General features: G+C 46.6%; 1 protein-coding gene across 2 annotated transcripts in view; it reads right to left on the reverse strand.

The window, feature by feature from the left end:
- Nucleotides 1–27045, reverse strand: part of Kiaa1549l (KIAA1549 like) — a 273131-nt gene that overhangs the window by 107800 nt on the left and 138286 nt on the right. For both annotated transcript variants that reach the window (XM_006975888.4, XM_015994802.3), the window contains exons 2-4: nucleotides 6023–6367; nucleotides 2806–3435; nucleotides 435–550 (exon numbers count right to left, since the gene is read on the reverse strand). In XM_006975888.4, coding sequence (XP_006975950.1) covers nucleotides 435–550; nucleotides 2806–3435; nucleotides 6023–6367 — 1091 coding nt within the window. The remainder of the gene's footprint in view (nucleotides 1–434; nucleotides 551–2805; nucleotides 3436–6022; nucleotides 6368–27045) is intronic.

Below are 27045 nucleotides of genomic sequence, written 5' to 3' on the forward strand. Positions count from 1 at the left end.
TGCAGATCCGAGTAATTTGGGCTTTTGTTGTTGTTAACGGTAGCGGTGGTTTGGGTTTGGGTTTTTGAGACAGTCTCAATCTGTAGCCCAGGGTAGCCTCAAGCTTGGGTGAATCCTCCTGTCTCGGCCTCTTGTGTTCTGGGAGTATAAGCAGGCAATATCTACCTGGCTTTATCATACCTGTTAAATGTCCAGAAATAATTCACTATTTATAATTGTGCAGAAGATGAAGAGAAAAAAATGAAAGACAAGACAACACAATTTTTAAAAGTATGAAAGTAAGACAATGTAATTTGTCTCAAGTTTTCACCTTGAAATGACCTTTTTCTCCAGCCACAAGATGGTGTGGGTGTGGCACCTAGGAGGGAGGAAAACATCCAAAGGGGGTTGTGGTGGGGGGCTGGATTGGCCAGCTTAGAAAGAAAGGTGCTTACGTGAGCGGAGACATCGTTCTGGTGGAAAGCCTTCCGCAATGCCTGAGTGAGCCCTTTGGTTACGCCAAGCTTCAAGGACTCACTGCTCTGCACTCTCCTCTGGGTTAGGAAGAGGACTGTGGGGTGAAACAGAAGCACAGTAATCAGCGGCAAGAGTGACCCTCATAATGAACAAGCATCCCCCCAGCCTCTGTGTCCATCAAATCCAGAGTAGAGCTGGACAATAAGCAAAGACCCGCCAATCAGGGGGCAGGCCGGGGGAGTGACTACCGGTCTGATGAAGGACCAAACCCTTTATGAGGTCTTAATGCCAAGGAGCTGGTATGTTGATGGTGCTTCATTCCCAACCCATGCTGCCTCTAACTGTGAGGACCAGCCTCTGTATGCCTGGCCCCCAGCGTGTCAACCTGCAACCACATTTCTGTAACAGCATCCAGTGATGTGCTTAGAGACTGGCCCTGAGCTGGGCTCTACAGCTCTATCAACCCTGCATCCAGAGGGACAGGTCCACCTCACAGGTGGGGATGCAAATGCGAATCTGTGACGGAATTTAACTGTCACTATGAGAAGGAAGTCAGAGCTCTGCCAAGGCTTCCGGCAGAGGCTGGGATCAGGGAAGGTTTCCATGGGAATTGATGCTTCTGGTGAGTACTGAAGGGTAGCAGCGGTCAGTCAGCTAGGCAAGAGGAAGGGACTGCCATCCCCCTGACTCCAGAGCCAGGGGCGCCAAGTGAAAAGGCATGAGGAGAAGGAGGCGAACCTTGTCAGTGTCCGTGTTTGGCTTGGTTCTAAGGGAGAGAGGACATGGGGATTTAAGATGAAGCAATGAATTCTAGAGGATTTCCCTTTGACTACATGCTGGTAAATAGACGGAAGAAGACAGAGGTCTGAAGACAGAGGTGTGTGCAGGGTTACTGTGCTGGTGGTGGCAGGCACTAGGGGCGGAGCAGAGGGAGGCAGGATGGAGAGAAGGGATATTCAGGAGTGAGACTGGAAAGAATCGAGGGCTGGTCAGCTGTAGCTAGTGTCGGGAGGAAGGAGAGAGAGAAGAGAGCAGCTGAGAGGGTGATTCTGCATGGGGTGGGGGCTGGGAGCAGGCCTGGCCCTGGAGAGGGGAGGGGGGCTAAGAACCCAGATGGTATAATAGAGAAACAGAAAGAGATACTGTATTTTCTGCTATGCCTAGCTTCACAATTTCCCATTTTAGAATAAGACACGTCTCAAGATATAATTTCCTTTCATTCTTTGTGGGGTGAGGAGGAAGGCGGGAATGAGCATTCAACACTGGCATGCTCTTTGAAATAATTTGTCTAATGCTTTTTATAGAAAACACTACTGCACTATTCAGAACACTCTAGGCATTCTAGACTTCCTCTCTGCAACTAGGGAGTGGGGTAGAGAAGAGATCCACCCCACTAACCTCAAAAGAGATCCTCGCTCTCCTCCCGACCCCCTCCCCACCGTTTCCCCTTATGATCCAACTGTCCAGTTGGTATCTGCTGATTAGGAAAGCCTTTCTGAACGGTGCAGCAATTCCCAAGATTTTGTGTTAAATGAATCATATCGTTTACGCCTGTGAGACATCACTGGTGTACTTCACAGACAAAACACGCTGTGTTCTCAAATTCCCTGGCCCACTGGAGTAATTGCGGTTTCCCTGGACACTTCTGATGTCAGAACCAATCCTAGGACTAGATTCTGCGTCATCTAATGTCCCCCTTTTCTGCCACTTGATGAGAGTCAAGGTTTCTCAACCTTGGCATACTCTCTTTCTCCCCACCCTCAGCCGTGTGTGTGTGTGTGTGTGTGTGTGTGTGTGTGTGTGTGTGTGTGTGTGTGTGTGTGTGTTCAGGTATGTGGAGGCCAGAGGGCAACCCTAGGTTATTCCTCAGGTACTACCCACCTTGTTTTCTGAGACAGGATCTCTCATCACAGTTCCTCAAGTAGGCCAGACTTGGGATCAGTGAGCTCTGGGATCTGCCTGTTTCTGCTTTCCTGGAGCTCTGGGGTTATAAGCTACCGTACCCAGCTTTCTTAAAACATGGGTTCCAGGAGGTCAACTCAGGTCCTCATGTTAAGCACTTTACCAACTGAGTGTTGTCTCCAGCCACAGTTAGTCTTTATTGTGCAAACTGAGCATTGTGAAATGTTAACATAATCCCAGATGCCCGACAGGTTCCAAGAAACACTCCCTTCCCAAAGTGTGACAACCAACATGTCTCCAGACGCCGCCCAATGCCCCCTCAGAGAGGGAGGGTGAGAGCACTCCTGATTGACAAGCACTGATCTAAGAGAACTTATTCCATCAAATTGCTGAGGTCAGGATTACCCCTCTGTCCTCAAACCAGGAAAACAGTGGCCGCTCGCTCACCTGTCTTTACTAGGAGCCTGGGGGACATCTGACAGTCCAAGTTGGAGGCCACTCTGCCCGTCGTGACCACTGCTGTAGACACAGCTGGAAAAGCAGCATCCGTGTTTCCTGTCTGCAAAGAGGGCAGTCTCGTGGCCTTTACCGATGCTGTCATGGACGTGAGTGCGGCTGTGACCGTCAGTGGGCGGGTCGTGGATGCTCTGGCTGTGTCTGGCCTGGTGGGATTAGGGAGGCCAGTGTGCATGGCTTGTGGTTTCTTGGGGAGGTGTGTTGTGGACAACAGGCCTGAAGCAGAGCCTGTGGCCCCTTGGGTGGCCGTGTGCGGGCTCATGCTGTGTGCTGTCCGGGCAAGCATGTAGGTCGGTGTGAATGGGAAGGCAGTGTGGAATGTCCCTGCTGTCACCTTTGGGCTTGATGCCGCCTTATGGGTGAGATTTTTAGCTAGAGCTGTGGTCAGACTGCTCTTGGCTAAACTGCTGCTGCCGCCGCCAGCGCCCTTAGCAGTGAGGGCTGCTGGCAACGCTGGGCTTGACTTCCTCAGGAACAGGGTGGTGGTGGTGGTGGCGGCGGCGGCGGTGGCGGCAGCGGCGGCCGCTGTCGACTCTCCCTTGGGTGACACGGAGGTTCCCACTGCAAAGAGAGAAAAGGAAAAGTTTGTCACTGGCCCAGGAGGCACACATCACTGTCCTGATGGTGAAGGGATGTCAGTTGTGAGCTTGCTAGTGTAAGAAGTCTCTACACTCCAGGCTTGCAGCGGGGAAGAGCTCAGGCGAAACAACCTTAGGTTCATTAAGTCAATTAGCCATAATGAGGATGCCACTTACAGCAAAGCCATGGTTGTTGATAACAAGGACATAAATTCTGAACACTTTCAAAAAAAGAACTCAAGTAGGCAGGGAGGGTCAGCGGCATGCCTGTCTGGAGCTGTACCTCACTACTGAACGAGGGGAGGCAGGCTGCTTCAAAGCAAAGCTGGGCATCTGTGTCGAGCTTGAAGATGCTTTGGCCGAAAAAGCAGTCATACCTGTTTTCTGGGTACCAGGAAACAAACTACCTGCGTTAGTGGCTGCACCTGTCCATTTCTTGGGGCGCCGAGAAGTTCGCAGCACTTTGGAGGGGGTCCTGGAAAAGGCACCAGTTGATATGGAAGGTGAGTCCGAAGAGGAATGATATTCCAGGACACTCTGGAATTGCGGGGAGACATTTTTCCCGGGTGATAGATAGATGTCACTGGAAATTTGTGAATCTGCATCTGTTCCATCTGAAAGCATTTGCTGCAAGCTAGCCGCAGAAGCTAAACTTGGCCAGGTTGGCCACAGAGGATGGGCTGGCCGGAGAGGCAGCTGTGACATAGAATGCTGACTTGTGGGTGGGTAATTATCAATGATCGCTGTGTCAGAGTCTCTGCTTGTGAGCCAGAGGTCTGTATGGCTTTCAACTATGACCCCTTCTGATGGTTGGAGGGGCTGATTGCCACTTTGACCGAAGACTAGATCCTGAAAGTTAAAGCTGTCTGTAGTTACCAACTGCCCAGCAGTCTCTTTGAAATGCTGAGATTCTATCGCATTGGCAGCTGGAGTTGTACCACCAGGAAGAGTCGCTGAGGCTGGATGAGGTTCCCGACTCGTGGAGTTAATTGCGTGAGTGTTTAAATCATGATCCGTTTGCCACGGTGAGCCAGATATGGTCGATTGTGTGGAGAGGGATGCAGTTTCTGCTGAAAGAGAGCTCCAGAAAACATCTGTGGCCGCTGGCTTTCTCATGCCTCCCATTGTTGGGAAATCATAGACATCAGTGGAGGAGGGAAGCGCTGTCACCTGTTTGGAAGCGGAAGCTGGCAATGCAGACAGGCTTGTGACAGCTGTGAGAGTCTCCAGCTTGGTGCTGGAAGAGCCAGGAGAACCTGCCTGAGGGCCTTGTGTGGCAAGCATGGATGATGGAGGTGACCCTGAAGGATAGAGCTCTGTTCTTAGTGCTGTCTTGATGAGAGGTGAAATATGACCTGTGTTAAAATCAGAGGTGAGTTCATTCACTGCATGAAGACTTGAAGCCTCTTGAGTTGAAAGGGCCCACGGAGGAACGGTCCCCTTTGCCTTTCCATTTTTCCCAAAAATGGCTGTCACCCTGTTCTCTTTTTGCTGAGGAAATGTCCAAATTGTAGGAGGAAGATTAGGACCTCTGCTTGAGAGGAGGTGTGTGGCTGCATCTGGAAGGTATTCATCGTGGCCATCTTCCTGGGGAGTGGATGCCTCCGGCCCAGGGGCCAGGGAGGCATGATCTCTAGTGGGCTGGAGGATAGTAAGCAGGGAGGGAGGGGCACCTGTCCCCTTCGGTGGGGATCCAGGAGTGGCCTCAGGAGGGACCATTTGCCCTTGGCGGGGTGTAGTGAGAGGCACAGGAGCCAGTACAGAGGAAGGGGTGTTTTCTGGGGGGAGGGTGGGCTTCCTGGAATTCTCCGGCGCTTCTGACAAATGTGGCCAGGTGGCGGAGCTATTTGCAGGAGGAGCAGGGGCTAGCTCTCTGCTGCTCATCACTGACTCTGCAGTCTGGAAATGTAGAGGCCAAGCCTCATCGCTTGCGGCCGCTGTGCTCAAATTAATCAGCAGTGGTCCCCCACTGCGCCCTCGGACAGCCCCCGCTGTGTGGACTGGCTGGGTGGATGCAGAACCTGAAGCCTCTTCCAACATGGACCACGAGGAGCTTCTACCTGGAAGGCCTCCAGAGGCTAGGGAAGGCAGAGACAGGTGGTCCAGGTCTGCCATGGAGCTCAGAACCCCAGGAGTGGGGGAACCTGCTGAGCGGGGACTCCCTGATGGGGATAGCTCAGAGTACTGCGTTGTTGAGGATCTAGAAAAGTCTAGACGAGGGGTCCCTGTGAATGTCCCGACATTTCTGGGTGGAAAATGGTTTGTTTTGTGAGAAAATGGGTTTAGGACAGTAACCGGGCTCTGACCTGAAGAAGAATGAGCTGGTGTGATCTGGGGAAACAAAGGCACTTTGGTGGAATGCTCTACAGGCTTAGGAGCGGGGATGGAATGAGGTGAACCGGGGGCCCATGAAGATGATGACGGTGCAGTGAGAAGTGGAAGGCTGTCTGACCTCAAGAGATGCTTGGAAGGGGAGAGAGTCCCCACCAGAGGCTGTGATGGGGAGGTGGCCCTCAAGGGGGCTGAGGGGGCTGTAGGCAATGGGGGCAGCATGCTGGTGTGAGGCAAACCTGACATGGCCGCTCCTTCTCCTCCCCCTTCAGGCCTTGTGTGGACCACAGTCTCAGTGGAGTCCTTGGCAAGATCCAGGGAGGCGCTGTGTCCACTTCCTTGGTAAAGGGATGAAGAGAGGTCCACACGAGCCCTGGTCCTGCGGTGCGCCTTGGGCAGAGGTGTCTGGGAGAGCTGCGGCATGCTTGTGTTGTCAGGAGGCTGTCCCAGAACATTCTTAAATCTGTCTGCTGCCGAGGAAGACTTGACTTCCAAGAAAGGCCATGTTGGTGAAATCGGTAACAACTTCCCGAGAGGAAAGGACTCTGAGGTCGGAGTGACATGGATCTGTAGACTGTCTGTCCCTGTGAAAGGAAGCATCCACGTGAGACCTGGGATCGGGGTACAGTGACGGTGGGCAGGTGCTGGAGACAAGGAGCAGGCAAGACAGGCCCTGCCTGGCCACAGAGCCCTTCCATTCATCATAGAGCCTTCGCGAAACAACTCAAACAAGGAACTAAGTAAGTACACGTGTGGGTTGCAAGGAACCCACAGGGCACTGCTATAAAAATTAGTCTTTGATAAAGGAATTTTTGTTTTGTTTTTTTCAAGACAGGGTCTCTCTGTGTAGTTTTGGTGCCTGTCCTGGATCTCTCTCTGTAGACCAGGCTGGCCTTGAACTCACAGAGATCCACCTGGCTCTGCCTCCTGATTAAAGATTAAATCTGCTGGGATTAAAAGTGTGTGCCACCACCGTCCAGCCAAAGGATCTTTTTTTTTTTTTTTTTTTTTTTTTTTGAGGCAGGGTTTCACTATGTAACTCACAGAGATTTGCCTGTTTCTGCCTCCTGTTGCTGGGATTACAGGCATGTATCAATCATGTATCAATCAGGCCTGGCAGATGAAGGGATTTTTGAGCAATGCTATTTTTGTTTCTATTTCTTACCAGGCTTAAAGGCCACAAAAATCAGACAGATGTGGCTGCCTGCAGCTAGCAAATGACACCGAAATAGATCTGAGCCAAGAACACAAAATGCACAGGACTGAAGAAGGACCAGTTTCCACCAACGAGTTCTTCAGGCCCCTCGTGCATCTCAAGAAAAACATCTCCAAGGAAAAAAATGGCTTCAATGAAATGCAGTCCTCTTGGATTTAAAAGGATTTCTGGTTCTTTGTTCATGCTGTGTCAAGGAGCAGAAGCGATTTCTTTCACATTAGGTTATTTCCAAAGGAGAAATTATTCCTACCCTACCTAGGACAGGAGACGCTTCTCGAAAGGCCTGGTGTCACTAGAAGCACCTGCTGAGACTGTCAGCACAGTGTGTGACACCCCAGTAAAGGTGGGGAGGCCTTGGCACACGCAGGAAAGGGAGGCGGGGAAGATGGAAATGTGAGATGGTGCATGTCCTGCCTCCTCTGTGACGCCCCCCCCCCTTCCTGGCTGCTCTGGGTTGATGGTCCAAAAGGTAGCTAAGTGTCCTTAGCAATATTTCTCTCCGTGTGTGTGTGTGTGTGTGTGTGTGTGTCACACGTGCATGTGTCAACACAGATGTGTGTAAGGGTATCTGTGCATGTGGAGGTCAGACATCACCCTTTGGTGACATTTGTCCACAGTTCTTTGAGGTGAGATCTCTCACTGGGACCTGGAAACTTGCCAACTAAGCTAGGCTAGCTGGCCAGAGGACCCCAGGGAGCCATCCTCCTGTCTCCACTTCCCCCATGCTGGTATTGCAAGCACTCAGGAGCTTGTTTAGCTTTTTACTGGCCTCTGGAGACCAAACTCAGTTCCTCATGCTTCAGGGGTAAGGACTTTACAGGCTGAGCCATCTCCTCAGGCCCTAGGGCTTTAAGAGTTTGAAATGAAAGGAATGGTACTTCTGAGGAAGCTATCCTAAGCCTGATTGGCTCCTTATAACCATGTCAGGACTCTGTGACCCCTACCCACAGGACCCAAAGCTCCTGGTGGCTCAGCCAGGTAAACCTACCTTCAACAGACAACGGTGCCAGGAGACACATGGCTCCAGGACACTCAAGTCTACATAGCACTGTACTGAAGTCCCTGCTCTTCTCGGGACCTGCTTCACTGCTTACAGTGGAAATTGTGCTCCAGTGTTACCACATACGACCTGAGGTGTTCTTCCAACCAGCTGAAGTCTCACATGGAAGGCACATACTAACTCAGCATTCACGCTTTGTCCTCCACAGCCAGTGCTGTTTATATCCAAACAAACGGGTCTGGTGATGCATGTGAGTGAACAGAGTATCTAATTCAGTTTTGCTGTTTGCTATAGTTTATTTTAGAATCCTTTTTTTTTTTTTTTTTTTTTTTTTTTTTTTTTTTTTTTTTTAAGGATTTGGATGTCAGGTGAAATCTATGTAGGATCCCTGTGTCCTTTTATTGAAACAGATTCAGGCATTAGTCTGATTCCAGAGTCAAAACAAACTCATCTTGTTTCAAAGACATAGCCTCATGTCAAGAAGGATGCTTAGGCCAAGCAGCTTTTGCTTCTAGCAAGATCTTCTCTCACAACCATGTTGCAAATGGGGGGAGGGATGGATGCTAGGAGGTGATGTGAGGGTCACTGACACAACCAAAGGAGGCTGATGAAAAACCCCAGGCTAAAGATAGAACCACGGCCTATGGTGGAGTGGTTTCTTCTGACTAGAATGCAGGGTTGCCCACAGGAGCCTCTGTTCTCCTACACAATCCCCAAGTGCATGGGGAAGGCAGTATCGATGAACGGCTTTGAGACATGCCATCTGCTGTGCTCTGGTGTGACGCTCATTAATGCTACCGCTCTCCTTCTGAGCACATGACATCATGAAGCTTCATGAATGAACTTCTTAAAATACCACGATGATTGGCTGACACCATGTGACTAGCTCCCGCTAATGAGTTACAAACAAAACTGGCCTTCTGGGTAAGACATTTAAATGCTGAAGGAAGACATTCCAGAGATCGCTTTCCAGGCCAGTGAGAGGTCTCAGAAGATGAAGGCACGAGACATCAGGTCTGACAACTTGGGCCCAACAGTGTGTGTCTGTGCATACAGGTATGAGCGTTGATCTCACATGGTGGGCATCTAGAGGTCAAATGACGGCTTTTGGGAGTCATTTCTGTCCTACTGTATGGGCCCTGGGGATCAAACTTGAGTCATCAGGGTAGTTGGCAATCCCATTTATCCTCTGAGCCGTCTTGCTATCTCCAAATGTTGTGTTTTAATTCAGCTTTATTTCATAGTATTCAACTCTTAGAATATGTGTGAGATATTTCTCAAGCACATTTGACTTCAGAATACAGTAACTTAAAAAACTACCAATGACATACATACAGCTGAGGAGGAAGCCACACTCACTGATTAGCAAGTGATACACATTCAGAAGATAATTGGTATGAAGAAGTACAGAGAACAGTGTTTCAAAGACATGTCAGCTAACTGAAATTGTTGGTAAACAAAGACACAGACTAGGAGTTAATACATGGGCTTGACTGTGTTCAAAACTTCCTTATGCAGAAATAGGGTGGGAAACTCTCTTTAAAAGTAATGTACTTTCTGTGTAGGAGGAGCTGACTGAAGTTCACCATGAGCTTGAAGAAATTCAAGCCACTAAGACAAAGCTTAGCCTGCAGTAAAAATTCTGCCATTCTTAAACCAGGAAGTATTTCATACACTGAAATTCATATCTATATATAATCTATAGGCCACAAGTAATGACATAAACATTCAATTGCCTATAACAAAGCAGAAGAACAGAGTCCATCCTTCCAGAGCCTTCCTACCGTTCTCTCTCTGACACCCATTTCCTCCCCCTTGGTGATGGCCAGCATCATAGGCTGCATTTTAAGAAATAAGTGAGGAGGTTAGAGCGACAGCTCCTTGATTAAGAGTACTTGATGCTCTTTCAGAGAACCCAAATTCAATTTCCAGCACCCACACCAGGTGGTCCACAACAGCCTGTAACTCCAGTTCCAAGATATTCTATGTTCTCTTCTGACCTCCATGGGCACCTGCATATGTGTGTGTGTGTGTGTGTGTGTGTGTGTGTGTGTGTGTGTGTGTGTGTGTGTGTATGTGTGTGTGAAATACACATTTTTAAATGGATATAAATCTTAGGGAAAGAACAAAGAAGTGAATTAAATATAGGCAAGGACTTCCTGAACAGAACCCCAGTAGCACAAGATCTCCCGAGGACCTCTGACTGCCAGGTTCCATCCACAGAATACTCTAACTTCCCTAACTGCTGGACCCTGCAGAGCAAAAAGCTCAGTCTCTGGATATGAAATCCCACCAATCTCCACCCTGGAAAGCTCCACCCACTTCTCGAGAAGCTCCAAATAAGCCCTCTGTCCTGTTCAGTTGGCTGCTGTTTTTGACTCGAGCAGAGGCAGCCACCCTCCTGGTTTTTTTCCCTCCCTATAAATCTCTAATGTGAGGTTTGTTGTATGGTGTGACTTCGTGGTATTCTTTGGCTTCCAGCTGCCAGGATACCTTTCCATCCAAGCTGCAATGCTTACACAAGAAATAGTTCAGGAACTGGCAAACACTATAGCTCGAGCCTGAAGAGCTCTGCACAGCAAAGGCAAGTGTCAGCAGAGTGGAAAGACAGAATGAGAGAAAGCCAGCCATGCCCCAGCCAGTCTAGATCTAGGTCTGTTCCTTCTGGATAGTGCATCTAGACTCTATAAAGAACTGCGAAAATTAAATACCACAAAAACGAAACTGCCAGTCAATAAATGGGCCAATGAGCTAAACACACCTTGAAAGAAGAAATGCAAGTACCCAATTAATAATTGTTTTAAAGTCCAATATCTAACCATCAGGTAAATATAAATTAAAACTACTTAGAGATTCTGTCTCACCACAGGCAGAAGACTATCATTTAAAAATGCTGCAAAGATGTGAGGAAACAGAAACCCCCATTCACTGTTGGTGGGAGTATAGACTGGTGAGGCCACTAGATAAATCAGCATGGGTATTTATCAAAACAAAAACTAGAGCTATCATATGACCCACCATACAACCCAACTCCTGGGCATACAAGCAAAGGGCCTCTATGCCCCATCACTGAGATACTTGCCCATCCATGTCCATTACTGCTCTAATCACAGCAGCAAGGAAATCAAAACAGCTTAGATGTCCATCAACAGATGACTGGATAATGATGATTCAACTGTAAAGAAAAATGAAATGTACAGGAAAACATGTGGAACTGGAAAACACAATGTTAAGAGAGGTAACCCAGGCAACAGGTAACCAGGCAACACAAATATCACATGCCCTCTCCCATACAAAAATCCTAGCTTCTATCAGTTTATGTCTGTATGTATGTGGAATCAGGGTGGGTGGAGGTCATGGAACTAGAAAGACGCCCATGAGGGGGAAAGAGGCTTTAAATAAGGGAGGTGGGAAGGATAATAGAAAATATGTGACATGGGGTGGGAAGAATAGTGGGGACAGAAGGGTGTGGCAGGGAGATGGGGCAGGAGGGGCGGGGGGGAGAGTATCAACCAGACAGTATGTATAAAACTGTCAAAAGAGAACCTATTATTTTATATGGTGATTTAAAAATAAAACATTAAATTAAAATTCTAAAACTGAGTTTGGATCAAATCCACTGTTCTCTGTACTGCTCAGTCAAGATGACATTTGAGCCTCACATTAAGAAATAGACATGGGGGTCAGCAAGATGACAGTCTCAGGTACAGTTCTATTGCTGTGATGAGACACCATGACCGAGGTGACTTATGGAAGAAGAGATTATTTGGGACTTAGAGTTTCGAAGGGTTAGAGTGTGTGAGCATCATGGCAGAGAGCATGACAGCAGGCAGACAGGGAGGCAGGTAGGCCGGCATGTCACTGGAGCAGTAGCTGAGAGTTTACATCTTACCACACAAGCACAGGACGGAGAAAGCTAACTGGGGAAAGTGTGGGCTTGTAAACCTCCAAGCCTGCCCTCAGTGGCACACCTCCACCAATAAGGCCACATCTTTTAATCCCTCTCAAATAGCTATACCAACTAGGGACCAAACATTCAAATATACGTGCCTCTGGGGGCCACTCTCATTCCAACCACCACAGTGGCTCCGTGGGTTAAGGCACTTGCTACCAAGTCTGATAGCTTGAGTCTGATCCCTGGAAACCATATGTAGAAGGAAAGAACCAGTTCCCCAAATTTGCCCTCTGCCTTCCACACACATACAATGCCATGCATGAACCCCTGCCGCACACACAATAAGTAAACAAAAAGTAACAGGTACAGACCACAGAAGTTGAGATTAGAATGGTAGTTACAAGAAGTCGAGGAGAATAGGAGTTGGGAGGGATGGGAAGAGGTTGGTCGGTGGCACTAAGTCAAGAATAGACAGAAGCAGAATTTTTCGGTGTACTGCTGCACAGTACACTGACCAGAGCTAACACTAACGTGTTGCACATTTAACAAAAGCTAGCAGAGTGGACGTTGTGTGTTTCACCACAAAGACATGAGAAATATTTAGTAGATGACTTCAACCTACTTTTGCAATGTATCTATGCATCAAAACATGATGTGGAATCCAATTAACACATACAACCTTTATCATATATCTATTAAATGTAAAAGATTTATTATTTTATCTTACATGTACACACATGTTTTGCCTGGATATATCTATGTGCACGGTGTGCCTACGGTGCCTGAGGAAGCCAGACAAGGGCGTCAAAACCTCTGGAACTGGAATTACAGGTTTCTGTGAGCTGCCATGTGGGTGCTGGGAACCCAACTCAGGTCCTCTGCAAGAGCAGCAAGTGTTTTTAAGAGCCAAGCTCCTTCATCAGTCCCCTAAATTCACTTTTAAATGGAAGCTATGTTCTATAGCACATCATCTTGATGGAGACCTCACCTTGTAAAGAGGAAAGCATCTTGTAAAGAGGGGTTCTCATCTGCCTGCACTGAGATCCCCGGTGACATTCTGGACTTCATGAGTGTCAAAGAACAGCACCCTGAAGCATCAGTGTTGCTCAACAGCTGCAGACCGTGCTTGTCTCTGAGATGAAGACATGATCTTGAGTAAAATACCAAATTCGCCGTGACTAGAACCTTCAAGGGGCATGTTGGTAAGTGTTTGTACCTGCCGTTGACCTTAGGGACTCGTTTTATCTTTCTCTACTGTACAAATGCTTTTGGAAACATTTAAAAAAGACTCATTGATGGGGGTCAGAATCTCCCTAATGCATGTGGGAAAGCTTTTCTCAAATAGTCGTGTGTGTGTGTGTGTGTGTGTGTGTGTGTGTGTGTGTGTGTGTGTGTGTAAGTATGTAGAGCACAGCACACATGTGGAGGTCAGAAGACAGGTTGGAAGAGTCAGTTCTCTCTTTCCACCACGCGGATTCTGGGGATCAAACCCAGATCATCAGATTTGGAAGTAAGCGCCTTTACCCATAAGCCATCTGATCAGCCGCGGGAAAACTTTTTGGATGTATTATTTAACAACAGAACTAGGACCAGGGGGAGAGAGATTACAGCTTAATAATAAAAGAGAGATTTCTCTAATTAATAAAATCATGGAAAGCACTGTGTGCTAGTTTAAGTTAATGAGCTCATCACTACTACAAGTACCTGAAGGTGCATCTTTCAGATCGATTCATCACTACTTCCCCTCCTTCACCCCTCCCCTCCTCCCTCCTCCTTTATGCCCCCCTGCAAATGTCTGCTATATGCCACACTCTGGAGTGAACAATGTCTTGTAGGAAAAAAGCATGTACAGTCTCTGGCTTCATGGAATTTACTGTCCTATAAGAGGTATGGATGTAAAGTTGACATTCTCACAAATGTAAACATGAAGCTATAGACTGTAGATGCACACTCCTTAAGAGAAGGCAATGAGTGCATGGGTTGACCAAGGAAGTGAGGAAGAACACCACTAAGAAAATGAGTAGCAGGAACCAAAGAAGAAGGGAAGGTAAAGCAGTCATGTAGAGGAACAAATACATGCAAAGACCCTGTGGCAGGAAACAGAATTATGAATACAAGGAATTGTGGCTGGACAGATGGCTCAGTGGTTAAGAGCACTGGCTGTTCTGCCTGAGGACCCAATTTTAATTCCCAGCACCCACATGATGGCTCACAAGTGGCTCACAACCATCTCTAATCCCAGTCCCGGCGGACCTGACAGCCTCCTCCGGCAGTGCGCACACATAATACACAGACATACACCCAGGCAAAACACCCATACATATAAAATAAAATAAAAATAAAAAAGAATCAAGAAGGTAGCCAATAGCTCTAGCATGAAGAGTGATCATGGACAGCATGAAACCAAACCTCAGAAGTGGGTGTTGGCCGGATCACTAGAGCTTTATGGGTTTCAGTTGGATGGAGAGGGCTGGGGAGTAGGGAATGTCGGGAAGCAAACTCATGTTTGGGAAGAATCACTCTGTCTGTGGCTTGAAGAACAAACTGGAAAGAGTGAACACCAGTAGACCAGTGAGGAAACACCTGCAGAGGTCCAGGCAGAGGACCGAGGGAAAGCTGCAAAGAAAGCTGACCCGAGTGAGGATGGAAATAGAGTCCTTTGGGGTCCCTCTTGGTCTTTAGAATTCAGGATTCCAGTATTTCCCTAACCACATTTGTGCTTATGTATGCGGCAGTCCTGTTAATGGCTGCAATTTTTCTTTTATGGCTCTGAGTGGGAGGCTTTTTCCTCCCCCTTTGAATCTGAATAGACTTGAGTTTGCTCTGCCAACTAGAGTGTGGCCAAGTAATGCCACACAGCTTTGGAAGCTCTGTCATAAAAGGCCACACAGCCACAGCTGGGTCCCTGGGAAGTTTCCCTCTGTCCTGGAAGCCGGGAGCCACTCTGAGTAGCCCATGCCACAGGGAGATGCCATTCCAGATCCAATCCAGTCTTCTGGCACCTCAGCCCAGACAGCATTGCCCATGTGATAGAAGCCTCTGGATCATTCTGCCTTCAGCAATGAAGTCTCCACAGATGTGCAAGGCTTTCCACGTGGTGCATCATGAAGCAAACACAAACTGTCTCCATGGTGCAAATCTTAGGCATGTTAAAGTGGGTGTCCTCCGCACAGAGTGAAGGGTGGGGTGCTCGCAGCAATAATCACCAGCATAGTGCATATAGGATGTGTCCTTCCTTCCCAGGAACTGGGCCTCTCTAGCTTTCAGTAGATTCTTGACAGGATCAAGGAAAAAAAAATAAACTTTCATTTCAAAATTATTGTAGTTTTTAGCAAAATGTCTTTGCTAATTAAGTAAATGTATTAATTAAAGTTTTTTCTTATAAAACCTACAAACAGAAGAAATGTTCTTTTTTCAACTTTTCATGGTGGGGGTGTGTGTGTGTGTGTGTGTTGCATGTGTGCCTGTGCATGTGGAGGCCTGTGTTGGTGTCAGGAATTATCTTTAATGGCTTTTCCACCTTATTCATCAAGATGGGACTCTCACTCAAATACAGAGCTCACTGACATGGCTAGTCTTGCTAGCCAGCTTGCCAGTTGGGAATCCCGTTGCTGTGGAATAACCCTCTTGTACGCTGTAAAGATTTGTCACTTGAAGTGGTTTAATAAAATGCTGATTGGCCAGTAGCCAGGCAGGAAGTATAGGCGGGGTGGTCAAACTAAGAATCCTGGCAAGAGATAGGATTGCAGGTTGTGGGCCACCACCCCCACCAGGCATTTCCTTTTTTTTTTTTTTTTTTATTTTTTTTTGGTTTTTCAAGACAAGGTTGCTCTGTAGAGCTTTGCGCCTTTCCTGGAACTTGCTTTGCTTTGTAGATCAGGCTGGCCTCGAACTCACAGAGATTTGCCTGCCTCTGCCTCCCGAGTGCTGGGATTAAAGGCATGCACCACCACCACCCGGCCCCAACAGTCATTTACATGGGTTCCCGTGACCCAAATTCTGGTCTTCACACTTGTCTGGCATGCATTTATTTTTTTAACCACGGAACCATCTCCCCAGCCCAGGAGAATATTTCTAAGACAGAAATGAGAAATAGATGGTATTTATTAGTAAGGGCAAACAGCTGGGTATGGTGGCACACACCTATGATTCTAGAACTCAAGATGTGGATGCAGGAAGTCAGGAGTTCAAGACCACCAGCCTTGGCTACATATTAAGTCTAAGCTAAAAGAGACACTACCTCAAAAAGAAATAAACAAGAGGGGAGAGGTAAATTTAGAGACACGTTGTAGAAAAGTTAAGACACACACAAAGGAAGACAGTGAGATGAATGTTTGCTCTAAGTGATGTGTCTGGCCAGCTCTAAGGCGGCCATCATGATGGTCTCCTGGTGGTCAATCCCTTTGTGATATCCCTCATAGAAAACAAGAGGGACTGTGACTTACATCTAAACAACATAAAAGGCAAGGGATATAATGTCATTATCCTGGATGCCATTACCCTAGCGGACTCCTTCTCTCTCGATGGCTTTATGAGGCAACGAGTTATATTGTGTGAGTCCCTGTTGCAGACTTAGGCGGCCTCTAGGCAGTCGTAAGGGACCATGAATGGCTGGCCTCTGTGCTGACAACCGTAAAGAAGCTGAGCCCTCTGTGTGGCAACCACAGGGAAAAGGTGCCAACAACCACACGTGAGTTTGCCTATGGATTCTTCCCCAGTCACGTCTCCAGATGTCCACGAGGCCAGCCAGCCCCGTAATTACAGCCAGGAAGCCTGTGCAGAAGACCACGGTGATCTGGGTTAGTGAGGCTTCCCCTGGTCAGGTGACCTGCAGAGGCTGTGAGATAATCGTCGTTCACACTGAGCCACGACGTTTGTGGCAATTTATTACATTGCAATAGAAAACCAATACAGGGACATGTGTAGTAGCCATGCCTGGAATCCCTTCACTTGGAAAGCTGAGTGCTAGACATGGTAAGACTCTGTCTTAAAAAGGAAGGAGGGGGGAAAAAGAAAGAAAAAAAACCTAATCCAAGTAGGAAGTGTAGGTGGAAGTGTATGTCCTGCCAGCAACTCCCAAATACCCAGCAGCTGCTTCCCAAATTACCATACAGAGGCTTATATTAATTGGAAATGCCCAGCTGGTAGCTCAGACTTGTTACCAGCTTAATTCTTACCCTTAAATTAACCCGTATTTATTACCTATGTTTAGCCATGTGACTTGGTACTTTTTCTCTGGACGACATTCTCATCTTCCTTCCTCTGCGTCTGGCTGGCGAAGCCAGACTCTATCCTATCTCTTCCCAGAATTCTTAGTTTGGCCACCCCGCCTATACTTCCTGCCTGGCTACTGGCCAACCAGCATTTTATTAAACCACTTCAAGTGACAAATCTTTACAGTGTACAAGAGGATTATTCCACGGCCAGTAAGGAGCTATGGGGGGCTGTATGATAGACAGGAGTGCAGGTAGATGAGACAGGCACAGGATACCATGACTGAACAGTAGCATGAAGGATGGTTTCAAGACAGGACAAAAATCAGTTAATGCATCTGTTGGAATATCACAGACAGTGAGTTGTGGAATAAAAAGTCTAAAATAGCACCTGGGACCTGAGGTAAACAAGGGTTTTGCAGAGTAGACACATGGCTACAGCAGCAAATAGATTAGGATGTTGTAGTGAGATGGAATGTCTTCTTATGCTTGAATTCCATTTTTAAAGGAGAAGAAAAAATAGTGGGCCATTCTAGTAACACAACCTTACTGGTTTTCCTCAATGAACTCCCATAGATATTGTGTGTGGGTGAGTGTATGCACGTATGAGTGTGTGAGTGTATGTGTATGTGAGTATGTATATGAATTGTGAGTGTATGTGTTTTCAATAAAGGCATTAAGAATCTACAGAGGGCCAGGCGGTGGTGGCGCACGCCTTTAATCCCAGCACTCGGGAGGCAGAGGCAGGCGGATCTCTGTGAGTTTGAGGCCAGCCTGGGCTACCAAGTGAGTTCCAGGAAAGGCGCAAAGCTACACAGAGAAACCCTGTCTCGAAAAACCAAAAAGAAAAAAAGAAAAAAAAGAAAAAGAAAAAGAAAAAAAAATACAGAATTCCAAAGGGGTAACTTAAGTGCTAGGAGCTATAGAGGTGTTGGATGAGTAAAGATAGGAGAAACTGATTTATGTTGGGTAGCAGAATGGAAGGAAGTCAGATGACAAAAAAAAAAGTTGGAGTCATCTCTTCATCACAAGGGAACAAGAATGGGTGCTCACAAACCCCTACATAGATGGACAATTTGTGTACATATATTTCAAGCTTGTTCAGTGAAGTAAGACCATCCTCATAAGAGTTAAATCTGGACTTGAACTAAAAGTTTTGGGAAGTAGTTCATTTATATGGTGAAACCTAAGAAAAAGGAGCTAAGAGAACACCAAGTTTGGATACACAGCCTGTCACTGACTAGTGGCTGAAATGCAAGGTCTGGGGAATGGGCAAATGCCTAGCAGGTGAAGTGTTGGTAGCACAAGCAGAGAGACCTGAGTTGGGGTCCCCAGTACCTAAGTAAAATCTGGTCTTGGAAATGTGCTCCTGTAACCTCAGTGCTATAGGAGGACACAGCTGGAGACTGACTGCCCAGCCAGTGTAGCCAAAAGGGGGAGTTCCAGGCTCAGTGAGAGACCCTGTTCAGGAGAGGCCCTTCTTCTGTAGGAGAAGGACACAGGTGGGAACTGGCTGGCCAGTCAGTGCAGCCAAAACAGGAAATTCCAGGTTCAGTGAGAGACTCTGTTTAAAAAAAAAAAAAATGAGATGGAGTCTGGAGAGATGACTCAATGGTTAAAAGCACTTGCTGCTCTTTCAAAGGACCTGGGTTCGGTTCCTATCACCCATGTGGCAGCTTACAACCACCTATAACTCCAGTTCCAGGGAGTCTGACCCTCTGACCTTACATTATGACCTCCATGGGCACCAGATATGTACGTGATACACAGACATACATGCAGGCAAACACTCATACACATAAGATGATGGTGATGATGATGATGATGATGATGATGATGAAGATAGATAGATAGATAGATAGATAGATAGATAGATAGATAGATAGATAGATAGATAGATAGACAGATAGACAGATAGATATGCATGGAATATTCTTTATTTTAAAAAATAAGTTAGGCGCTAGCCAGAATCAGGACATGGATTCAGACCTAAGACCCGAGGGACAGAGATGTGTTTTTGTGTTTGTGTCTGAGTATGTACATGTGAGTGTTGGTATTTAAGGTCCCCAGAGGTGTGGAGTCCCCTTGGAGCTGGAGTTATAGGTCATTGTGAGCCACTTGACAGGGATGCTAGGAATCAAACTTGGGTTCTCTGCAAGAGTAATGTGTCCTCTTAACTGCTGTCCTGATTCTGGCTGGTTTCACCTCAGAGACCTTTGTTTCCAAAACCCTGAGCCTGTTCTTCAGACACGTCCACCCATTCAGGCTCAGCACTGCCCTGGACTGCTTCCTGACCTGCTCAAAATTGCTGTTGCAAGCTAGTCAGAGCTGTGGTCCTTTGCCGATCAGTGGGCTGCCTTTTTTTTGAGTGCTGGAAGCACTGGGGAGCAGAAAATCTTCCCTGGCCAGCCCAGCTGTGATCCTAACCATCCAGAGACATGAGACTTACCCTTCTCACTAACCACTCAGTTACACCACCTGAGAAACAATCCTGACCACCGCCAGCTCCTTATGTGGGAAATGAAGTCAACCAAAGAGCAAAGAGTCACAACACACTTCTTTCATAGTTCAGAGAAAAATGCCTGTAGCTTCCTATAAGCCCTACGATCATGATGCCCGCATCCCCTGCCCTTCAATTTGCTAACTGTAGGACCTTGAGCAACTTATTTCTAACTTCTCTGTACCTTGATCTTCTCGCCTGAGAAAGGAGCGTAATTGTAGTGCTTACCTCAGGAAAGCCTTTGAGTTAAGATGCAGCGATACTTGGGACACCCTTAGGACAGTGCCTGACACGCAATGCTCAGACAATGCTGCTTATCTGAGACTTAACTGGCCGGATAACAGAGAATATGAGGCTGACGTGTGCTCAGCCCTGAATGGGACCTCTATCTCACACACCTTCCTTCCCAAAGAATTATTGCAGGTAACTGCTATACAACAGTTTTTTCCGGCTGTGACAGGCGCAAGACTCACAGTGACTGCTGGCTGCATACACAAAAGTTGCATGTGGTAAGCCAGTAGCTTTTGCAGCAAGAGTGTGGGAGGGGCCCACAAAGTCCCACCCCTAGCTGATGTGCTACTGGCAGTCCATGGCCACCGGGGGAGGGAGAGTCAATTTTCCCTAGGAAGGTGACTCCGGCGAGGCTGTCCATGATCCAGTGCATGGCCCTACACCTGTGGACCTACTGCAGCACTAAATAGACTCAATGGATTGAACACAGAGCGTGTAAAGTCGAGAGGGATAAAGGGGTGTCTCTGACTCTTTCCCCTACTCTTGGGACCTTTCTCCTCCTGCTGGGTTGGTTCACACAGCTTTGATATGAGGGATTGTGCCTAGTCTTACTGTAACTTGTTAGATCATGGCTGATATCCTGGGGACGCCTGCTCTTTTCTGAGGGGAAATGGAGGGGGAGTGGATCTGGGGGAGTAGGGAGGTTGGGGTGGGAGGGACTGGGACGGAGGGGTAACTGTGGTCAGGATGTAATGTATGAGAGAATAAAGAAAACTAAAATAAAATAAAAACAGAACACATGAAGTTGGGAGGGGTGGGTGGAAGCAGGGTATGGGATGAGTGGAGGAGAGGGAACAAGCAAGAAGATTTGATCAAAACACATGGTACATACATATGGAATTCTCAAACGATAAGTAAATTCTAAAATGTATATCATTTTTAGAAGACACTGGCTAGTGTTAGTAATATTATTATCATTACTACCTTTATTTGGTGGGACCAGGATAGTCATGGGCATACTCAGATACTTCCTCAGAGGACTTAGATGTCTGGCAAAACTCAGAAATGCCTGTGACTCACGTTCTACCAGAACCCCCCCCCCCACACACACACACACACACGGCTGTGTATCCCTTTGTGTTTACATATCCATCAACTCACCATGTGCCTCAGGGTACCCGTCTTAGTTAGGGCTCCTCTGGCTGTGATAAAGCAGCAGAACCAAAAGCGACTTAGAAAGGCTACATTCCAGTTTACAGCTGTGGTTCAGCATGAAGAGAAACCAGAGGAAGTACTCCAAGCTGAAACCTGGAAGCCGCAGTGTTGAAAGGGCAGGTGGACACAATCCCCATCCCTAACCCAGAAGCTAGCTCCGACTGATAACCACTTGCAAAGGAAAAACTGGTTCTCTCCAGCGGAGTCTCGCCAGGTATATAAACCACACTTCAGAGCAGCCCCATGCCCAGCAGTAGATGGCCAACACAAAACCAACTCAATGTTATTTTTGGAAGGTTTTTGTCTCATAATGCTTTGTCTGGGCTTTTTGCCCCCTTTCTTTCTTTCTTTCTTTCTTTCTTTCTTTCTTTCTTTCTTTCTTTCTTTCTTTCTTTCTTTCTTTCTTCCTTCCTTCCTTCCTTCCTTCCTTCCTTCCTTCCTTCCTTTCTATTTTAACCTTACAGCCCTTTTGCTTATATATTATGGTTTCCATGTTTGTGTTTTATGGGATTTCTTTGTTTGAGAATATGCATATCTCTTGTGTTGACTAGTATTTCTTATGCTTTTTCCTTGGCTCTTTGTTTTCTGTTTTTTTTGTTTCGTCCTATTCTGGTTTGTTTACTTATCTTATTTTATTATTATTTTAGATGCCTGTTCTCTAATGAGAGAGAGAGCAAGAACACTGCTTACTGGCTTGCTCCTCATGGTTGCTCAGCCTGCTTCTTCTAAAGCCCAGGGATGGCACTGCCCTCAGTGATCTGGTCCCTCCCATTTTAATCACTAATCAAGACAATATCCTACAGACTTGCCTACAAACCGGTTGGATATGGGCATTTTTTTTCAATGAAGATTCCCTCTTCCCAAATATGTCTAGGTTTGTGTCAAGTTGACAAAACAAATCAGCACAGGTATTTGTGAGGTAGATGACAAACACCATCACAGGAGAGAAAACCAAGACTCAAAGAGTTCAAGTGCCAGGTTGGCAGAGTCTTGCTGTCACCCATGAAACTCATACACTCAGACTCCAGCTCCCAGGCTCTCGGCACCACAAGACCAAGGGTGAATCTTACTCCGTGTCTGGGTTTGGGAGTGCTCTACCCTCTCAGAGTGACCTAAGCAGATGGAACCCACACAGCCGCTACCTCTTTCTTCCAAGTTTGATGCTGTGTCTTGCCATAGTGCTGGTTCGGCAAGCATTACCCAGCACAGCTCTAAATCACAGAGACCTGTTCATTTTAGCTAGACCATCTGGCCATTCCCAGAAGGCCCAACGAGATGGATTAAAAGCCACCACTTTGCTGGGGCGTCCAGCCCATACTGACACCCACTTATGCGCTTTGCAAACCCTCTCAAGGAGCCTATGTTCTCAAGTTTGGCGCCTGGAATCTTCCTGCCCAAGATGATTCCCCTTGGGGCTTTTTAAAACAAAATGCATCAGTTAATAGAGTCATATTGCCATTGCTTGAAGGGATGCCAGCGAAAGAGAAGGCTCTGTTTACGGAATCAACAGCAGCATTTTAACTTTCAAAGCTCTTCCACAGCTATTTTCTGTTTTAAAAACTTTATTGCTTTCAAATCATTTGTGCAATGGCTTTTAAAATAAGCTGGCCCTTCCCCACAGATACCCCCATTAGAAGAGTAATATGATTTCGCTTTCCCCTGGGCTCATATGATTGTTATGGTTTAAATGGGAAATGACCCTACAGGCCCACGTCTTTGAACACTCGCCCCAGCGAGTGGCTCTGATTTGGGAGGTGGTAGACCATTTGGGATGGGGCCTGGTCAGTGGAATGAGGTCACCGGGAGTGGGCCTCAATTGTTTTATCGACCTTTCTGGTTCCAAGTTGTTCTCTTTGCCTCTTGGTACCATGTATGTCATACCATGGCCACCCAAACCACCACTGTACACTTGAACACTGGAAGCCAATAAATCTTCCTTTCCCTAAATTGCTTCTGTTTGGCATTTCAGTCACAGAGATGAGAAAGGGAACTAACTTGATGATCATGGCAGAAAACACTGACGATAGGCAGGTAGAAGAAAGACAAGGGTCCCATTCCTCTCTCGTCCCCGGCACATTGCATGCCCCCACCCCCCACCCCCCCACCGAGAAACTGTGATTCAGATAGCGAGAATCATACTTCCTGACTTCATTCTTGGAAAGGCACTGGGTTACTCTCCAGACTGTGATCACATCCAGCCCCACACTGTCTTCTTCACTTTGAACACATTGAAAGCATTGTTCCATATTGAAGGGGGGTGTATATTATTCCCCAAAGCCACAGAATTACAATTTGGTTAACCATCCGAACAGCTGTAACGTAAGTTGCTTATCAGTTCTCAGTACTGTAAATAATAGCCTCTTTCCCTGAGGTTTCTTCATCACCACCTCAGGTGGGTACAGAGAGCACCAGTGACCTTTAGCCCACTTCTTCCAGTAGGCTCCACACTCCTTCCAAACAGCACCCCAGCAGAGACCACGTGTTCGAGCACACACACACCTCCAGAAGACATTACATTCAAACCACGGCATTTTTCTTTGGAGACCAAGTGCCGCTATGGAGCCCAGGCTGGTTAAACTCACAGTCTTCCTGCCGAAGTGTAATTCCTGAGTGCTGGAATTACAAATGTGCATCACATTCTCGGCTCGTTCAATCATTTCAGTCATTTATTATTATGTATCGAATGTGTCCTCTGACATGAAGACATCCATCATGAAGACCGATCAGCTATGATCCTCACATGAAGGTGGCCAAATGTCATAGCCCAGGGTTCCCAGAACAACTACCTCATTCCAGCTATATAAACCGAGGTGAGTCACCTGACCCCTTGGTGCCTATGTCCTTTGAAGATGTGGCCGATTATATCTGCCTCAGAAAGCTTAAAGGTATTAATCCATTACCATAGCCTGGTATATGGTCAACCATTAATAAATATTGTCGTCATCAATAAATGTTGTTGTGATCATCAAAAAGAAAAGTCTAATTAAGAGGTCTGGGGGACACACTTCCCTGAACAGTGACCCTTCTTACACTCTCATTCCATTGTCAGCTTTTCCCATCCACTCTGGAATCTGCCCCACTTCTCACGGTGATTCTGCTTGTCATCTTCCAACGAGCCCCTGAGAAATTCATTCACTTACCATTCTTTTCTTTCTTTTGAGACGTTCTATCCCAGGCTGGCCTTAAACTCTGTGTGGCAGAGGCTGGCCTTGCTCCTGATCCTCATGCCTCCACCTCCGCAAGGGCTGGGTTTACAGGCCTGCACTACCACACCTCATGCTGTGTGATGCTGGGGACGGAGCCCAGGGCATTCTGAGCTCCTGCCCCAATCCTCTCCAGCATCCCTAAGATGAATGAGATCAAAATGCATCTGCCTCGGTCTTTCCACCTAAAGTTCCCTTATTTACACAAGCAAGCCCCTGGTTTCAAAGACCTTATAAGCTGCACATTTCACCAAGCAAAAAATATGGAGTTGGAGGGTATAGGATATTGTAGCTATAAATAGAAATCTATGCATGTTCATGCAATTACATGACTATTACATGTGTATTAAATAAATTAGTCAGAAATAGTAACACATCAAATAACAAAATTTTTTACAAAGTTCATGGTAGCCAGCACAGGAACATACACACGCATGTGCACAAATGCGCATGTACACACAGAGAATGCAAGGCTTTGCAGTGTGCTTAGGACCACACTCTGACCCCTAACGTCCCCACAGGCTGTCCTGAAGAACTCCAGCCCTGAGCCACTTACACTGGGAGAGGGCAGGTGAGACGCTCTCACTCATTTGTGTCTCTGAGTATTTTGTTATACTGAAAAGAAAAGAAGCCTCCTAGATTCGAGGCCACCAGACAACTTGGCATTCTCTACAACAGACAATGAGTACATTGGAGGGGAAGAAAGGCTTCTCTACCCGAAACAATTTAGGAAGTCTCTGAGGGGAGATTCACAAAGCACACAAGCACACAAAGGCTCAGAGAAGTCTGTGGTAAACAAAAGCGCTGCTTAACCCAGAGAAGCCCAAAGGAGTTGACTGTGGGACCCTGCTCTTTCCTCTTTTTATTTGGTGAGGCCTACAACGATCCCAGGGAAGCAATGCTCTGAAGACCACTTTGAGAGAATTCCAGCTGAAATCACTTCAGAGCCAAAGTCATTGCCCTTGAGCAGGCCCTCGGCTAGGGAAGGGGACAAAGGAAGGCAGACTGATGGGTGGACTGAATGCCTAGTGGAGTTAGAAAAACGTTCTTTGCCATTCCATAGCTGATACATTCTACTCTTGACTCCTTTCGCAGAGTGTGCTATCAGGCTTATTCACACACTAGTGATGCACCTCATCAACTCAAGGATGAAGTGCTGTAACAAGCATGAAGAGCCAGCAGCCAGCACTACACTGACGGGTCTGCCACCGTCGGGCACAGTAAAGTGAGGGAAGATGACAATCTAAACACTGGAGTGTCTTTCTCTCCAGCGGGAGGTGCTGCGTGGATGTTGATGGATGTGTCTATTTGGGGAACAAAGAGACAAAAATTTACTAATATTAATAGCAAACATCATTTTTTTCTGTTTCTTAGGTTTGGTTTGGTTTTTTTTTTTAAGACAAGGTCTCACTGTGTGCCCAAGGCTTGCTTTGAACCCTTGATCCTCCTGAGTGAGTAGCCTATAGCCTTCTCAATGCTGAAATTACTGGCATACACCACCACGTCCAGCCTTCAAATGTCTACTTTCATCAATGACTGAGTAAGTGTACATTTTACTACTGAAGTCTAACTCTATTGGAATGAATAGCAGTATTTCGAGATGTGTTATTTCAGATTCTCATAAAAAGAAATTATAGCTCAACTTTATTAGCACTGAATATTGATTGAACTGACTGCCTCTAAGATTAAAATAAAGGAAAAGAAGATGTTATTTTAGGTAAATAAAGTCTTGAAAGGTTCCCATCCACCAAGACCTTTAAAAGCACCCAAACCCAAAATCTAACTATGGGGAGAAGGGGGACATGGTTGGGAGAGGATCAACCAAAACCGAGTGTATGAAAACACAATTAAGGAAGCCTGTTAGTTCACAAGCTAATCTTAAAAGTTTAAATTAAAAATATATAACCATCATATTTACAGCTGATAATTTTCATTTATAGTTTATTTGCTTCAAAGGATTATATATGTGGTTGTACTCATATAGCATTTACTTTTAAAATTCTGAAATTTAGGCATTTCAGTAAAGGGTTCCTTTGGTGTAAACCAATAAGATGTACTTATATTAAATTTGCTACAGAAGATCATTGCTGTCCTGGTGCTTTGGCTTACCAAACAGTCACAGAAATCACCAGATACTGTGAGGAAGACACTCCAACCCACACTAGCAATGGATTTCCTTTTTTTTTTTTTTTTGGACTAATCTGGACTAGCAACCGAGTCTCAAGGTGTCTGCCTATAATGGGGAGAGGAAGTGGTCACAGAGAAGAAACTGGGATCCCTTCTATGACTCAGTTTAACCAACATGGACACCATTCTTCTCCAACAAAGTCTAGGCCAGCCTGCACACCACCCGGCAGAGGCTGGAAGAGGCTCTCTGCCTAACTGCCATGTCCTCAAACCCGAGTTCACAGTCTAAGCTGCTCCCAGGTATGGAGCTCATCCTCTCTGTACTCACCATCAAACTCCAGAAGATCTCCCTCTTGGCAGACACTTACTGTATCCTCCAGGCCAACATTTCTCTAAGGCTCACAGATGTGAACACATGAGACTTCCCAGCCATGTTATCAAGAAGATGCTAATTCTGATTTTCATTTTTCAGCTGCAGGTATGAAAAACTAAACATCGAAGGGCTAGGATGATGGCACAGTAGATAAAATGAGAATGCTCAGCACCCATGTGAGTGCCAGGCGGCTGTGCTGGTCCATCTGTAATTCTAGTGATCAGGAGGCAGAGAGAGGGCGCCCCTGGAACAAGCTAGCTAGCTAGGTTATGTGACTTAAGGAGCTCTG

The sequence above is a fragment of the Peromyscus maniculatus genome, chromosome 4, assembly GCF_049852395.1.
Source record: "Peromyscus maniculatus bairdii isolate BWxNUB_F1_BW_parent chromosome 4, HU_Pman_BW_mat_3.1, whole genome shotgun sequence".
NCBI classification, from domain to species: Eukaryota; Metazoa; Chordata; class Mammalia; order Rodentia; family Cricetidae; genus Peromyscus; species Peromyscus maniculatus.